The 18656-nt window shown below is 38.2% G+C and overlaps 1 protein-coding gene across 2 annotated transcripts in view; it reads left to right on the forward strand.

The window, feature by feature from the left end:
- AFF4 (ALF transcription elongation factor 4) overlaps window positions 1-18656 on the forward strand; it is an 84515-nt gene that overhangs the window by 19138 nt on the left and 46721 nt on the right. The window contains exons 2-5 of one of the 2 annotated variants that reach the window (XM_080672397.1): window positions 5994-6120; window positions 8488-9282; window positions 10386-10430; window positions 14243-14329. In XM_080672397.1, coding sequence (XP_080528523.1) covers window positions 5998-6120; window positions 8488-9282; window positions 10386-10430; window positions 14243-14329 — 1050 coding nt within the window. In that variant the 5' untranslated portion in view covers window positions 5994-5997. The remainder of the gene's footprint in view (window positions 1-5993; window positions 6121-8487; window positions 9283-10385; window positions 10431-14242; window positions 14330-18656) is intronic. The other variant, XM_080672398.1, reaches the window with a different exon arrangement.

Below are 18656 nucleotides of genomic sequence, written 5' to 3' on the forward strand. Positions count from 1 at the left end.
CCGAGTAAAAATAAGTAAGAAATGGTGGACCTTGAAAATGACTTCAGGTTTTCTCACTGTGCAGAATATAGTCAAACACTGCTGCAGTTAAATATTTTACACTTTGTTCTCCCTGCATGATTTACAATAATAATGTGCTTTGTGTTGATATTTACTGCTGTGTTGATGACAATTACCTGAAAGAGAAGTTGGGGTGCTTCACTGGGCTGGAAAAACTTTAGCTAAATCAGAAAGCAGCTCTAATTTAGTAAGTTTATTCTATATCTATAAAAGGCTAAGTTGACTTGCACATGCCTAATACATATAAAGCTCTCACTGGTGCCAATCGCACACATGTGTTTCAATCTGTCATCGTTGTGAATTTGGTTGACACTTCTATTATAGAGAAAGGGCGAATAGCAATATTAAAATATTTCTTCTAATTAATTTCCTTTCACTGTACATGAATTTGTGCACCGGGCCACTAGTGTTATATAACCAGAACAAAAAGTCAGGTATCCTTAATTGTTCCATTTACTAAATTGGGACCTCAGCTATTTAGAGTTCAATATAGTTTAGAGCTTACTTTACTTTATTACGATATTTAAGAAGTTAATTAAGAGATAATTGTCCTTGTTGGTTTTTGGTTACTAGATGTTTTATGTTTGAAAATTTTTACTAGCAAGGTTGCCACTCTCCATGTAGCTTATCAAATAGTCCTTGCTTATAACTAAACCACCTGAATTACCTTTGACTTGAAGAGGTCCAGATCAAAATCTCAAATACAGGGGTGGTAGATCCACATTAGGAACAGCATACCCTTTATCAGGGGCATATATTGGTAGTGCTGCAAATACTGCAAATTTTTGTATTATTTTCCAGCTTCACTGAAGCAGAACCATCTGCAGTACTAATTGAACTCATGTTGACAGTTGTGGTTCTCGATTCACCTAGTTCTCTTCCATCAGGATGAGAATTCTCTTTTAAGAATCCAAGATGGCGGCATAAAGTATACACCTGTACGTGCTGCCTCTCACAACCACACCAAAACTACAACTAAAAGACAAAACATCTATCACCCAGAACCACGGGAAAGCTGGCTGAGTAGAAGTTCTACAACTAGAAGGAAAGAGAAAAGAGCATTGAGACGTGCACAAGCATGGAAAAACTGAGGTACTCAGGCGCATGAATTGGGCTGGCAGTTGGCGACTGGGTGCGCTGTTTCTTTCAACCCGAAGGGAGACACAGCTCCCCATTACTCTGAACTCCAGTTTCCAGCGAGACTGTGGGGACACAGACCCCTTTGGGGAGAAGCTGGACTGTGTGCCATCGGGTTGGAAAGTGAGGGTGGCTTCTTGCAGAGCTGCGCGCAGGAATCATTGTTTACTGTGCTGGGGCGCGGGACGCGGGGACTTGGAAACGCGGAGACGCAGAGACGGCTGACTGGCAGCCATTGCTGTTTGCCACGCCCTAGTGACTCCCTGAGACCCCGCCCCGTCCAATTTACAAACCCACCCAAATTGTGTGCAGCGGCTTTTGCATATAAATGGCCTGCCCTATCGCAGCTTAACCTAACAAACTGCAGCTCTGGTCAGACCAGGAGAAATCTGCAGATCTCGCTGTAGCTCCTGCTGGGTGGCCTCAGACAGTAGCTTACCTGCACGCCATTGGAGATCCAGAAGCCAGTGTACCTAGTGGTCAGTGTGAGACAACACCAGATTTCAACTTCTCACATTCCTAAGTGACACATTGAAGAGGCAAACTCAGTGAGCACCAAAGCCCCACTGAAACAAGTCCTGCACCGTAAGGGTGTCTCCAGCACAGCACTTCTTCCATTATAGACACAGCGGGTCCTCACAGCCAGTTAGCCTGGAGGTAAATTCCTCCCAGTATACCAACAGCAATCAAGGCTTAACTACAACAAGACTGTGCACTCAGCCTACAAAGGGGTGCACCAAGAGTATCCACCTCAGATTATTGGGGAGGCTGAACCATTGGGCCCTATAGGTCACCTACCACACAAAGCCACTCCATCAACACAGGGAAGCAGCCAGAATGCAGAGACAAAGAAACATGTCACGAATGAAAGAAATGGAGGAAAGCAAACTACTGGACGACATAGAGTTCAGAACCACAGTTATAAGGTTACTCAACAATCTGCTAAAAACCTCTGAGGAACTTAAACCTTTAAAGATCTTAATGAGAATGCCAAAAAAAATGGAAAAGGACCAGTCAGAAATTAAGCATACACTGTCTGAAATAATATATAGAAATTTAACAGTAGATCAAAGGACCCCAAGAATCAAACCAAAGATTTGAAACACGAGGAAACAAAAAACACCCAACCAGAAAAACAAAAGGAAAAAAGAATCCAAAAATATGAAGATAGTGTAAGGAGCCTCTGGGACAACTTTAAGCGTACCAACATCCAAATTATGGGGGTGCCAGAAGAAGAGAGAGAGCAAAATATTGAAAACCTATTAGAAGAAATAATGACAGAAAACTTGCCCTACCTGGTGAAAGAAATAGACTTACAAGTCCAGGAAGCGCAGAGAACCCCAAACAAGAGGAATCCAAAGAGGACCACACCAAGACACATCATAAATAAAATGCCAAGGGCAAAAGACAGAGAATCCTGAAAGCAGGAAGAGAAAAACGGTTAGTTACCTACAAGGGAGTATCCATACGACTGTCAGCTGATTTCTCAACAGAAACTATGCAGGCCAGAAGGGAGTGGCAAGAAATATTCAAAGTGAAATATTCAAAGAAATATTCGAAGTAATCTTGGTTGTAGCAAGAACCTACAACCAAGATTACTCTACCCAGCAAAGCTATCATTTAGAATTGAAGGTCAGATAAAGAGCTTCACAGACAAGAAAAAGCTAAAGGAGTTCAGCACCACCAAACCAGTATTATATGAAATGCTGAAGGGTATTCTTTAAGAAGAGGAAGAAGAAGAAAAAGGTAAAGATAAAAATAATGAACAACAAAATGACAACAAATACATGTCTATCAACAAGTGAATCTAAAAATCAAGTGAATAAAAAATCTGATGAACAGAATAAACTGATGAATATAATAGAATCAGGGGCATAGAAAGGGAGTGGACTGACAATTCTCAGGGGAAAAGGGGTGTGAGGGGTGCGGGAAGAGATTGGACAAAAATCTTATACCTATGGATGAAGGCAGTGGCGGGGGGTAAGGGCATGGCGTGGGGTGGGGAATCAGGTGGAGGGGAGCTATGGGGGAAAAAAAGAGGAACATATGTAATAATCTGAACAATAAAGATTTATTAAAAAAAAAAATCTCCTGTAATACTCCAGGGGTTCCACAGTTCTGAACCCAGCAATCTTCCCACCTGCATGCTTATGCCTGACAAGTTTTCTTTTCAAAATTCTTTTATCTAGCAGCCCCATAGGTTTTGTTGTGATACAGCAATTTGCTAATTAAAAAAAAAAAACACCACTGAATCCTATTTTAGTACAATAGTTGCATGTGTCATGAGGGATATGCAATGAAATAGTTTTTGTACTGCAAAGATATATTTCAAATTGACTCATTTAAATTTTATGTTACTTTTTAGAGAGCTCATATTACTGGAATGATTGCTTTTGGAAAACTTTATTTTACGTTAGGCAGAGATATTGATGTGAAAATACAGGAGGAAAAAATGGAGGCTATAAATTAGATGCAAAAATAAGTCAAATCAAGAAAAAAATTAGAACAGAACTACAACTGGGATATTAGTTCTTTTTAAATAATCAGTTAATTTAATTCTGAGCTTATTTAAAAAATATGTATTTTTATTGATTTCAGAGAGTTAAGAGAGAGGGAGAGAGAGTTAGAAACATCAGTGATGAGAGAGAATTATTAATTGGCTGCCTCCTGCACTCCCCACACTGGGGATCGAACCAACAACCTGGGCATGTGCCCGGACTGGGAATGGAACCATAACCTCCTGGTTCATAGGTCAGTGCTCAGCCATTGAGCCACACGGGCCAGGCAGTTCTGAGCTTCTTGGCATTCTTGTTAAAAGAGGAAATATTCAGTTGGATGCCTTTTATTTTTTAAGAAAAGAAAACAGTTTTTTGTAATTATAGGAGGGATTTTATTATGGAAATTGTACCTGTTTTTGCCATCAATGCACAAATATTTCTTGCATGATTATTTCAGTGCTGTTGAATACATAAAATGAAATCATAGTTTAAAGAAGGCATTTCTGTTCTCTGATCTTTCAGGAATTGAATTTATGAAATGTAAGGAAATCATTAGTTAACATGCCCCTTAAATTCTCAAATACAAATAACTTTATATGTTCCAGTACCATAGGTTAAGAGGTCTATTTGAAACTTGATTGTTAGTGATATACAATTATTAGTTGTTTCAAGTGAGCTGGAGGATAATATATGGTCTTTGGTTTTATTCTCTGAATACTGAAGTGTAGAAGTTGTATGGTATTTATTAAAGGAAGACTGAAACACTTTTTGTGGTTCTGTATGGTGCTAAATACTAGGGAGATCGAACAAAGCACACACTATTTCCATACCTCAAAAAACATATTCTTTTCTAAGTTTATTAGAAAATTGTACAAATAAGAAACAACTTTAATATACATTTGGAACACTTAGAGTACTTTAAAAAATATTAAATGTAAGGTACTAATTATGCAAATCAGAAAGGTTTATCTTTGAATATTGTACTGTTCTAACCACTTATAAAAGTCCTCAAGAGTATATTTGCTTTGCTGTCCATTCTAATTTTACAATTAAATTTCCCCCAATCTTTATGGACTTTAATTTTCCAATTAGGTTTGATTTATAAATCATAAGTCTAAAAATGCTGCACATAGTATAACTTGATTTTTGCCTTTGGCTTCCAAGAGGACTTTTTTTTTAAAATCAAAACTAGGACAGCCCTAGCTCATTTGACTCAGTGCATAGCATGTTGGCCTGCAGAGTGAAGGGTCCTGGATTCGATTCCAGTCAGTGCTTGCTGCACATGCCTGGGTTTCGGGCTTGATCCCCAGTAGGGGATGTGCAGGAGGCAGCCAGTCAGTGATTCTCTCTCATCATTGATGTTTCTTTCTCTTTCTCCCTCTCCCTTCCTCTCTGAAATAAATAAAAATTAAAAAATAAGTACTGGTAAAACTAGGACTGGTGGTTTAATCTGTCTCCAGGGAATAGTGTTGCAGAGTTCCTGGTAATTCCTTGTCCCAGGGTTTGAAAACCTTTTTCATTATCTATGTAACCAAAATCCCTGCTACTATAAATCAACTATTTTCCTTAGTTTATTCTTACTGAAAAGACACCGTACTTTCATGATTATAGAAATGACACCCTCATTTTTCCTTCACCCTAAAAGTGTTTTTCTATTCCATCACAATTTCAACTACTGTTACTAACCCAAGTTAATTTTACACATTCTATTGCTGAAAGCCTCCGTTTTGCCATTTATTGAGGTGTTAATTGAAATATTAATGTATTTAGAGCAGAAATGTCGTTTTTTAGGGAATCTAGAGCAACAGCAAAGCTGAGGTCAAACTGCCATAAGGATGGACACCAAGGAAGCTGTGTTTGGGACAAAAAGAAATCAAGATAAGGTAGATGCAAAGTAGAGACAAGCACTGGACCTTGGGGAGAGGGGGTGGTAGGTGGGAGTGGGTTGTATGCCTCTAATGACAGAGAATAGTTAAGAGTTCTGAAGAGGAAGCCATGGAAGGCTTATAGGAAATATTAAGGATTTGGGTTTAAGTAATACCTTCTCTGAATGTGTAAGTTTTAGCTGACTTTTAGAAAGCAGAATACTTTAAAAGTTGATAAGGTTAAGTGTTTCAATGGGGTGGTATTAATTGATAAAATCATTGCCAAAACCCAACTTCAGCACTAATACCTGTTATTATTTGGAAGGTGAAAGGGAATCTCCGTTTGAAGCATTAAACTGACAAAATCAGTAGAGAACTTTTAATTTTTTCCTTTTCTTTTTTGTGATATAAAGATTGCGTTTTTTTCCCATAGCAACATGAACCGTGAAGACCGGAATGTGCTGCGTATGAAAGAACGGGAAAGGCGGAATCAGGAAATTCAGCAGGGTGAAGACGCCTTCCCACCTAGCTCTCCTCTCTTTGCTGAGCCATACAAAGTTGTAAGTTGTCCTTCTCTGAATGTTTTTCCCCCAATACTATGACATTTTTAACAATTTTATTATTATTATTTTTTAATCAGAGAGGAAGGGAGAGGGAGAGAGAGGGAGAGAAACATCAATGATGAGAGAATCATTGATTGGCTGCCTCCTGCATGCCCCCCGCACTGGGATTGAGCCCCCACAACCTGGGCATGTGCCCTTGACCAGAATCGAACCTGGGACCTTTCAATCCGCAGGCCAATGCTCTACTCACTGAGCCAAACTGGCTAGGGCAATACTATGACGTTTTTATTTTTAAAATGTTTAAGCTTGAATTTTTATATTAGATAAGAGTTATCATGTATACCATTTCCTCTGAGTGGAATTTATTTTGTTGGGGTACTTTTATTGGGGTATAACATGCATACAGAAAAGTATACAAATTGTGTTATAGCTAAAAGAATTTTCACAGCATGAACAACCTGATAATAATCAGTATCTAGATCAAGAAATAGAGTATTACTAGGGCTCTGAAGTCATTGTCATTGCCCATCTCCCTCCCAATTGCTATCCTATAATTTTGAAAATGTGATCTGGATTAGCTCAAACATTCATGTCTGTATTCCTGGCTCTACTACTAACTTTGGGCAGGTATTTCACTTTTTTAAGCCTTAAATTAAGTTAAAATTTTGTGAATCAATCTTCATTGTCTGCTGTTTCCTAGGTTCTTTGGTTATAACATCAATCAAAATGAATATATTTCATAGATTCTTTGTTTCTGCCTATTCCGTTGCTTGGTTAACTAGGTTTCAGTGACTTATTAGTATGTTTGAATAAATGTATTTTCAGTATCAATCTGTTTCTTTTGCTATTGTCACATACTAAATTCTCTGATTTTCTTTCTAATGTATTTAATGCTTAATTAACAATATCAGATTTAGAGTAAAGCATATTGTCAGAGTTGTTCAATAAATGGAACCAGTTGCTATTTTTATAACTACCATTGTGCTTGATTTGGAATGACATAAAACACTGAATGGTACCACTTCTGATGACTCTAATGTAGCTGTAGTGGCCACAAATGTCTCTAATACTTGATTTGGCTTTGGGTTTCATTTGAACTATTTTTATATTTTAAAGACATATTTTGTATAATAGCTATAATACAATGTATAGCAGCAGTAATGACCATTATTGCCATAGTATGAGTTTGAGAAGTTGTGTTAGACTTTTTTTCTGATGAAATATAAATGTAACAGCAAAAAAATAAAAATAAAAAAATAAATGTAACAGCATATCCTGGATTTACCCTTAACATTTAATGTTTATGGATATTATATGAGATCTATAAAAGCCATGCATTCAGAGCTTTTAAGGATTTTCTAATAAAGGCAGTTAAACTGACATGATTTATATGAGTATAACACAAAACCTGAGATTTGGGATTAGTGATTAAAATCATATACTGTAATTACGCTATAATGAATTGGATTTTATTTCTAATCTTGATACTGTCTATAAGTTGCTGTATATTTAGCTCTCTTGTTTAATAGGGATCATACTGATTTTCAAATGATTTAAAGTCCTTATTGATTCATGCCAACCACAAAATAAAATAGTAGTGACTCAGTCTTGATTTCCTTTTTTAATGTAATTGGTAGACTTTCTTCCATGTGTATGAATGTGAAAGAGTCCTAAAGCTTCGATACATCTTAGACTTCCTTATTATCCAAGAATAATTCTTGAAGTTTAAAGTATGTACTATTGACTTCAAATAGTGGAGCATTTATTGGTCAGAATTAGTAGTTAGGATTTAAAACTTATTTATTTATTCATTTAAATTTTATTGGGGAGAATTTAAAACTTTTACCAGTAGATTTTCTATGCTTAATGTGTTACTGGGACTTTTCTTAATTTGATGAGTCAAAGTAACAGAGGAATTAAAATTTAAAAAACAGTAGTTGGGTATAACTTGTTTCACTAAATTTTTTAATTATTAGGAATATAATGTTTTCCTAGACTGTGTATGAATAATCTGATGACCTGGAACTTAATTACATAAAGGCAGATTACTTTTCCTGTTCTTGAAAAGATTTTCAGTACTGTGTCAGTATATTTATTGGTGAAATTTGTATTTTTCCCCTCCTGGAACTTATTATATATATTTCTCAGTGTCCTATAGAATATTTGTGTTTTAGCATGAATATGTTTCACTTTCAGTGCATTGTTTTCACTATAAAAATTATATATTTGGAGTTTGCTTTGAGTTGTTAACCTTAAGATATGAGGAAAGACCCTTTCCATTTGAAGTTTGCAAAGTCACTTTAGAAGCATCTCTTATTTCAAGTTATGCTAATTATATAATTATATTTTTACATTTCTTTGTAGACGAGTAAAGAAGATAAGCTATCAAGTCGTATTCAGAGTATGCTTGGAAACTACGATGAAATGAAGGATTTCATAGGAGACAGATCTATACCAAAGCTTGTTGCACTTCCCAAACCTGCAGTACCACCGACAGCAGATGAAAAATCTAACCCAAATTTCTTTGAACAGAGACATGGGAGCTCTCATCAGAGTAGCAAATGGACTCCTGTAGGACCTGCACCCAGCACTTCTCAGTCTCAGAAACGGTCCTCAGGCTTACAGAGTGGACACAGTAGCCAGCGGACCAGTGCAGGTGGCAGTGGTGGCACTAATAGTAGTAGCCAGAGGCATGACCGTGATTCATATAGCAGTAGTGGGAGCAGTAGCCGGAAAAAAGGCCAGCATGGATCAGAACACTCCAAATCACGCTCTTCCAGCCCTGGAAAACCCCAGGCTGTTTCTTCATTAAGCTCCAGTCATTCCAGGTCTCACGGGAATGATCACCATAACAAGGAACATCAACGTTCCAAATCACCTCGGGACCCTGATGCAAATTGGGATTCTCCTTCCCGTGTATCTTTCTCAAGTGGGCAGCACTCAAATCAGTCTTTCCCACCTTCATTGATGTCGAAGTCCAGTTCAATGTTACAGAAACCCACTGCCTATGTACGGCCTATGGACGGACAGGAGTCCATGGAACCAAAGCTGTCCTCTGAGCACTACAGCAGTCAATCCCATGGCAACAGCATGGCTGAATTGAAGTCTAGCAGCAAAGCTCATCTCACCAAGCTGAAAATACCTTCCCAACCACTGGATGTAAGTCACACATTTAGAGCTTTTAACATTGTGACTATGTGGAGCAGTTTACCATGAAATTATGGTTGAACTTGAACTGTTTCTTTGTTTTAATAGTAAGGAATGTAAAAGTTTAAAGGAAGACTTGTGATTGACTTCCAAATAGATCCATAGAGTTGTTAGCTTCACCCTCTTGTGCAGTAGAGAAAATACCATTCATTGTTTCAAACATTAAAATGATGAGTTGGTTATAGAATAAAAGTACGATCTATGAGTATCTTAGATTTCCTACTGGCCAGGTGGCCTATTTGGTGATAGCATCTTCCCATATTCCAAAAGGTTGTGGGTTGCATTCCTGGTCAGGGTACATACCTAAGTTGCAGGTTCCATCCCCGATCGGGGCACACACATCTCTCTCACATTGATGTTTCTCTCTCTCTGTCTCTTTCTCCCCCTCTTCCCCTTTTCTCACCTCTCTCTCTCCCTCTCTTCCTCTCTCCCTCTCTTCCTCTCTCCCTCTCTTCCTCTCTCCCTCAAATCAATAAACATATCCTCGGGTGAGGATGAAAAAGAAAGAAAAATAAAGATAATGTTAGTAGCTGGAAATCACAGCTCATAGCTTAAAACAGTGGGGTGGAGGTCAGGTATAGGTAAAATGCTATTTTGAGTATTTAAAAATTTTTCCTGTGGCCTTGAAAAATTCATTGTTCTTGGCATTTGTCATCTAATTACTCCTCTGGAGAGAAAAAAGTGGTCATTTGTTCTTCAAACAAGAAGATCCTTAGAATTTTAAAACTTTTTGGCAAATTGTTCATCTGAAAAATCTCATTTAAAAATAATTTCTAATCTAAGTATGAGAAAGATATTCTAAAGCTTTTGAAAAATACAAAGTTTTTTAAGTCAAGTCAGTTTGGTGATTAAGATAGTTTTAGTTTTTGAGAAATTTGTATTTAAGAAAAGTAGTCCAGGTATTCTAATAAGTGTTCTGATGTGGAGTAGTGGGAGCATAAGTACTTCTTTAAGTTTTGTTTCTAATAATGTTATTGAATTTGTACAACAAATGATAAAATTCTAATAATAAGTGACTTCAGATCTAATGTGTATTTCTTTTCTTCTTTCCTAAGGCAACTGCTTCTGGTGATGTGAGCTGTGTGGATGAAATTCTTAAAGTAAGTTGTGTGTTTTCTTTTTAATAAGCTCTCTTATTATGCTCTGCCACTCTCTTACCCTCTTTACCCCTCTATTTCACAAAGGATCTGAAGTAACAGATTGTTCACATGTGTAACTTGATTATGTCCATAAAAAATAATTGGCTCTATTTATTATGCTTATATTCATACTTAGGTTCTAAATCACTTGGTTTGTTTACCATTTGTCCTCAAAGAGCGGTTTTTGTTTTTAAGTAAGACAAATTTCAGTCTTAACTGTTGGCCTTAAAAAGAGGAAGGAACCAAATATAACTGTACTTTTTCTGGTTTATCTGTTAGTAATTTGAAGTGCTAAAAAAACTCGATAGTTATCAATCAAACCATCACATTGAAAATAGCTTGCTTTGTAATTCATCTGTACACACTGATCAAATCCTACATTGAAAGACCTCCTCTGAATACTGCATATTTTGAGTGTTTAATGAATGTTTAAAAGTGACATATGACCAAAAAGTATATTCCTCCATTGAGAAAAGAAAAAGAGGAAGTCCAGTGATGTATCTCAGTATCATGGTATATTTTGTATATAAATATTTGAATTTTTTGACAAGCTGCTCACCTTAATAATTATACTTAAAAATTATTTCTAATCTAAGTATAAGAAAGATATTTTAAAGCTTTTGAAAAATATAGTTATTTGTCACATACTTATGAGTGACAAAATAATTGCTTTTGACTCAATAGAGAAAAACTGTCAGAAACATATTACTTGTACTTTTTGCAAAAGCTCCTAAATTATTATGTCTATACTGGCATTTCAGTATGGATACTTTTGAAAGATTACTTGTATTGGTCACTTTTACTTTATTCCCTCTTTCTTTCCTTTAGCCCAGTTTAATCTCTCCTTTATCTCTACCGTTTTGCTGAATCTGTTCTGTGATGTCATTGGAGACTTCATTTGAGTTCTCTGCTCTTTCAGCTGTTTTAAAGAATTTTTATTTTTTTCTTCCTTGACTGTTGTTATGCTTCATTGTTTTTATTTTCCATACAATTTTCTTGTCTCTCATTCTCTGCCTTTGGGGAACTGTGTGTCCTCTCTTACCTTTTAAATATGGGTGTATTTTCTAGCCTCCCCTCTTCATTTTGCTCAGTTAGTTGCCCTTTTCTCCCATTTTTTTTGGCTTTATCTATTAGACAGTTATTCAGTCTTTCTCTTCTGCCTTGGTCTCCTTTAGGTTTTGGTTTATGTTTCTTAATTGTTTTTTTTTTTAGCTGGGTCTCCATTTGGATTTCTCCCTGCTTCTTCAGACTCAACATGTCTAAATTAATCAGGTTTCCTTCCATTAATATAGTACCACCATTCTCCCATTCTTATAAGTGTAGCATCCTAATTACCTCTCATTTCTTTCTCTCATGTTCTACTTAATCACAAACTACATGTAGACTTTGAAAATTCCTTGAAAATATTCATTTCCTTTATTTCCATTTCTACTACCTTGAGCTTCAATAATTGCAGTGTACAGTTCTCACTCTGCCTTTCTGCCTTCAGTCTCCCTGCTCATCTGTCTTCTGTATTGCTACCAGGTTCTTTGTCTCAATCCTTTTATCTTCATAAATTAATATGCTTTCTAGAAATTTTCAATGGCTCTCTAAGGCCCATACAAAGAATAGTGTCCAAATTTAACATTCCAGACCTTCCATAGGCCAGTCCTAACCTCTCCCACTACAGATTAACCAAACTGCTTTCCCTAAGCCATACATGTTCTCTTTCTTTTACCTTTTTTAAAGAAAACTTTCATGGAATGTGTCTCTCCTTCCTCTTAAGTTATATATAGATTCTATTTTTTATTAGAATACTAATAAAATACCCCCTTTATCATACCAACAGAGACCACAGTGATAAGCTTTTTCCTTTGATTTTCATATAGCATTCATTTTTCAGTTGCCATGTATATAAAAAATCTAAGGGAGCATATATCTTTTCCCCAAATCCTCAAAAATATATGGCATTCTAATACCTAGAAGAAATCTTAAGATTTTTTTATATTTAATTATTCCTTTCATATTATTAACAATTTATTTTGCATTTTATATATACAGGGTGGCATATGGCCTTGGGTGTAATAAGTGCTCAATCATTTGATGATGGATTTTCTTTTGAGGGTATTTTGGTATTTGAGGTGTAAAATGCCAACATTGAAAACCTGGGGTATATGATTTTCTGTTTTCTTTCCCCTTCACTATGTGCAGTGGGCAAGGAACTTTAGGTCTGAATTCCCTTCATGTTTTCTTGATATTTGTAGTCATACTGTTTCTAGGAACAAACTTAAAGGAAAAAAATGTAATGTAAAAGCAATATGTGTTTACTATTTAAAAAAAGGATTTATTAATTCAAGTCTTACTAATTGAACACCTACTATGTATCAAACACTGAGGATACAGTGGTGATGATAATGATACTGTTGCATCCTTTGAGCTGACATTCTAGAGCAGGTTGTAAGAAATCAATTATAATATTTCAGTAAGTGAAATGCCATTAAAAAATAAAGCATTGTAAGAAGGTGAAGAGCAATTACAGTGCAGGTAGTGATTCTAGAGGTTCAAGTAGTAAAGACTGTATCAAATTCCCTTGTCTTTTGTCCCTTCTGTCATTCTGTTGCCCAAAGGTAGCTAGCTATTGTTAACTATCTTCCAGAGATTTTTTTTCATATATAAACATTTACTAGGACATAGACTGTGATTTGTGTTTGTCACTTAGTAATATACTGTGGACATCATTTCATGTCAGTATTTAAATTTCTCATTTTACTGCCTGCTTGGTGTTCCATTGTATGGATGTCTGGTAATTTATTTAGTTATTCCTGTGTTATTGGATATTTAGGTTGCTTCCATTTTTTTAGTGTGAGCTGCTTGAACATGTATCTTTACATAACTATGTGGGTATAAGCTATAAGGTAAATTCTTAAAGTATATACCACCTTTATTATATTTTCTCTGTATAATGGTTTACTTTGAGCTAAATGCCAGAATAAAACACTCCCTCCTTATTCCATGCCTGATACCTCTTCCTCCCCTGGTTCCCTAACATTCACGTTGTGATCTTATCCAAACCTCCACTTGGACATACTTAGCATATGATTAGACAGCAGGTATTGAATAAAGTCAGACTTTATGGCCTTGCTTGTTTGTCTTCTTGCTCATGTGCTTTTGATACCTCTTTTCTGATTTTCCTGACCAATATTTCCTATCAGTGAATAGCCTCTGTGGCCAGACGTCCTAGGATGAAATTCTGTGTTCATTACTTACTAAATGTGTGATTTTGAATAAATAACTTAATCTCTGTGCTTCAATTTCATCCTACATAGACTTAGGATAATAATGGTATCTACCTCATAATGTGATTGTGAGCACTATATGAGTAATAGACATGTAAAACACTTAGCATAATGTCTGGCTCATTACAGGTATACAATGTTAGCTACTTTTATTATTATTATCCCCCTCCTCCCACTCCCACAGCAACCTCTTCCTCAGTAGCATTTTACTATGTGCCTTGTATTTGACTACAGGACTAATTTCTGTAACTATTCACAAGGTTATATCATCCTAACTCCAAGCTCTTTGATGCCAGAGAGTGTATATTATTTATTTTCCTATTACCTACCCGATAGTGCCTTGCACACAGTTGTGCTTAATTAATATTTATTGATTAAATATGTATACCTTTGGAGGAACAATCATGAAACCAGCATTTATAATACAAATCTGGTTTTTAGCTGTGTAATTTTTATCCTTGACCTGGTTGAAAACAAACTGTAATAATTACATTTCAGGAGATGACGCATTCATGGCCTCCCCCTCTAACGGCTATTCATACACCATGCAAAACAGAACCTTCCAAATTTCCTTTTCCAACTAAGGTAAGTAAATAAAATGTATCTTTGATACTGTAAGAAAACTCTTAATGGCTTGACTAAAATCATATGAATTCAAAATTGTCTTGCCATTCCCATTCTAGTGGGAGTCAGACAATAAACGAGAATGAACAGATAAGTTCAGCTAGTGATAACTGCTATGAAAAATAAAACCAGATAGTAGAATCAAGAGTGATTTAAATTGAGAGGTACTTGAAGAGCTTTGAAGGCAATATGAGGAAGAGACTTTTAAGTTTGTTGGCAAACTCCTTTGGTATTCTAGGCTATAGGTGGTTAGGTCTTCTTAAACTATTGTCTGAGAAACTCCTTTCCATACGACATAGAAACCATATTTATGTTGTATGGAAAAAGGTTCCTCAAACAAAAATCCCAAGCTCAACTAAAATCAGCAGAATTTTTTTAACATTAACTTACACAAATTATACAAGAATACATTCTTCTAGTGTAGTTTGATTAGGACCTATAATAATAGCCTTCCTCAGTTCTGCCTCCTCCATCTCATAGGAGTTCCTTTCATACATACCTTTGTAATACTTTTCATATGCATTTATATGCATATTATGTAATCATATTACATATAAGCATTTTCTCATTATTTCTTTACAGAATTATTGCTTTGTATTTTTAATCACTCAGAAATAGGTCTTTTCCTTATTGTTATACATATGTATTATCTATAGATTATAAATAGATAATATGTTACATATAGAGTTATTTCACTTTTTAAAAATGCATCCATAGTATAAATGTATCTTATTTAGCCATTTCCCTTTGTTATTTAAATTGTTGGCAAGTTTTCATTTTTATTAACATTGCTATAGTGGATGTCTTTGTTCATGCCTTCTAGTGTGCATGCAAGTTTCTTTTGGGTAAAAAGAAGAAGTAGAATTACTGAGTATTGAAAGTATATGCTTAATATATACTCTCAAATTCCCTCTGAAGTGATTGTATCAGTCAGTACTCCCACTTGTGTTCCCTATTTTTCCTCATATGTACACTCCCATTTGTTATTTTAACCACCAGTCTTTTGGGTGAAAAATGGCATTCCATTTCCTAGATTGCTGGTGAAGTTCATCTTTATAAATTTGTCATCCATTTGATTTCTATATAGATGAATTTGCCCACATCCTCTACCCTTAGGGTTGCATCTTTCACCTATGAGTTTTAGGAGTATTTTTTTAATGTTTTTTTTTTTTGTTTGAATTATGGAATCTAATATTTCCTTTTACTACATGTTGCAGATATATTTCCCAGAGTCCTTTTAAGTTTTAGGGTCTAGAAAGTTTAATTTTGATGACTAAATACCAATATATCTTTCTCTTTCTTAATAGCTTTTGCTTTTTAATGTCTTTTTAAAGAACACTATTCATTCCCTAGAATTATAAATAAATCCTCTTATTTTTCTTTTAATGTGATTGCAATTTTGTTTTCTATGTTCATATTTAGCCCAGTTTATTTTTGTGAGTGATGTTATGTAGAGATATAACTTTCTGCCCATACCAGTATATATACGCCGTACCACTCTTACTTTTTTTAAAATCTTCACTCGATATTTTTTCCATTGATTTCTAGAGAGAGTGTAAGGGAGGTGAGAGAGGGAGAGAGAGAGAAACATTGATGTGAGAGAGACACAAAGATTGGTTTCTTCCCACACATGCCCCTCCTGGGGCTAGGGAATCTTGACCCGGAATCCAACCCACAATCCTTCGGTCTGAGGGCTGACATTCTAACCACTGAGCAGACCCAGCACTCTTTTGTTGTTGTTGTTAATCCTCACCCGAGAATATTTTTCCATTGATCTTTTAGAGAGAGTGGGAGAGGGAAAGACTGGAGAGAAACATCAGTGTGAGAGAAACACATCGATTGGTTGCCTCCTGCATGTGCCCGGGCCAGGGGCCAGGCCATGGAGGAGCCTGCAACCATGGTATGTGCCCTGGACTGTAATTGAACCTGGGACTCTTTGGTCTGCAGGCTGCTGCTCTATCCACTGAGCCAAACTGGCTAGGGTCAGGGCAATCTTTTTTCTTTTTTTTTAAAGGAAGTTATATATATATATATATATATATATATATATATATAGAGAGAGAGAGAGAGAGAGAGAGAGAGAGAGAGAGAGAGAGAGAGAAAGAAACATATATATATCCTATCTAATAAAAGAGTAATATGCAAATTGACCATCACTACAACACACAAGATGGCTGCCCCCATGTGGTCAAAGATGGCCACCACAAGATGGCCAGCAGGGGAGGGCATTTGGAAGGGACCAGGCCTGCAAGGGAGGGCAGTTGGGGGCGATCAAGTCTGCAGGGGAGGGCAGTTAGGGATGACCAGGCCGGCAGAGGAGGGAAGTTGGGGGCAACCGGGCCTGCAGGGGAGGGCAGTTGGGGGAGACAAGGCTGGCAGCGGAGGGAAGTTGGGGGCGACCGGGCCTGCAGGGAAGGGCAGTTGGGGGAGACCCAGGCCTGCAGGGGAGAGCAGTTGGGGGGACCAGGCCTGCAGGGGAGGGCAGTTAGGGGTGACCAGGCCTGCTGGGGAGGGCAGTTAGGGGTGACCAGGCCTACAGGGGAGGGCGGTTAGGGGCAAACAGGCTGGCAGGGGAGCAGTTAGGCATCAATCAGGCTGACAGGGGAGTGGTTAGGGGGTGATCAGGCTGTCAGGCAGAAGCGGTTAGGGGCAATGAGGAAGGCAGGCAGGCGAGCAGTTGGGAGCCAGCAGTCCTGGATTGTGAGAGGGATTTCCAACTGCCCTTGAGGGGTCCCAGATTGGAGAGGGTGCAGGCTGTGCTGAGGGTCACACCCCCACCCCAGTACATGAATTTCGTTCACCGGGCCTCTAGTGTGTGTGTGTGTGTATGTATATATGTATATATGTATATACATATATATGTGTGTGTGTGTGTATAAATGTATACACACACACACACACTACACACATTAGTGGCCCGGTGCGCGAAATTCGTGCTGAGGGGGTGTTCCCCCAACCCAGCCTGCACCCTCTTCAATCGGGAACCCCTTGGGGGATGTCCAACTGCCAGCAGTCGGACATCCCTCTCACAATCTGGGACCGCTGGCTCCTAACTGCTCACCTGCCTGCCTGCTGATCGCCCCTAACTGCCCTCCCCTGCTGGCCTGATCTCTCCCCCAATTGCTCTCCCCTGCCGGCCTGATCTCACCCCCAACTGCCTCTGCCTGCTTGATCACCCCTAACTGCCCTCCCTTGCTGGCCTGATCTTGCCCCCTAGCTGCCCTCCCCTGCCAGCCTGATCTCGCCCCCAACTGCCCTCTCCTGCTGGCCTGGTTGCCCCCAACTGCCCTCCCCTACTGGCCTGATCTCGTCCCCCAACTGCCCTCCCCTGCCGGCCTGATCGCCCCTAACTACCTCTGCCTCGGCCCCCACAGCCATGGCTTTGTCTGGAAGGAAATCGGACATCCGGAAGATGGCTGGTCGACCTGTTCTAATTAGCATATTACTCTTTTATTAGTATAGATAAATTATATAGGATAGGATTGCTTAAATGGTGGCCGGGGGAGCCTTTTTTAGCAAGAGGAGATGCTCTTGGCAGACAAAAATACATAATCCCTATATCTGGACTGATAGCCAGCCATATGCACTATACTGCCAAACCGGTCATTAAAAAATTGAACCGCTTTCTTACACCTTAAACCAAAGAGCTGTTGCTCTTAAAATCCCTCCTCAGCCCTCACTTTAGGTTAAGCCTTCGCAGTTTACCCAGTTAGGTTCTGATTGGTCGGTTTCTATGCCAGTCAGCGTCAGAAGCTCTGCCTCCTATGCAGCCATTAGCTCCTCACAGTTCACCAGATTTGGTTCTGATTGGTCAGTTTCTGTGCCAGTCAGTGTCTCTGGGCCTATCTCCGGGCCTGATCAGAGAGGCGGGGCTGATCAGCAGCCCCCGCGGAGGCCTGGAGAGAAAGAGAGGTGCAGCTGCTGGCGAAGCCCAGAGGGAAAGAAAGAGGCAAAGGCTGATCAACAGCTGCCACAGAGGCTGTGGATCAGACCCTGCCTCTCTCTCCGGTTCTCTCTCCGGGCCTGATCTGCAGCCGCCTCAGCAGTCATTGCTGGGTCACTGCGCCTGCAGCGGCAGTCAGTGCTGGGTCGCCACGGTAACCCTACACTGACTACAGGACTGACTTCTGGTGTTTTGGTCGAGCCTTCGGTCGTTACGGACCCTGTTTTTTTATATATTAGGATGCTGATTGATTGATTTCAGAGAGAAAAGGAGAGGGAGAGAGAGATAGAAACATCAATGATGAGAGAGAATCATTGATTGGCTGCCTTCTGCACACCCCTCACC

The sequence above is a fragment of the Plecotus auritus genome (genome assembly GCF_963455305.1).
Source record: "Plecotus auritus genome assembly, chromosome: 6".
Lineage (NCBI taxonomy): Eukaryota > Metazoa > Chordata > Mammalia > Chiroptera > Vespertilionidae > Plecotus > Plecotus auritus.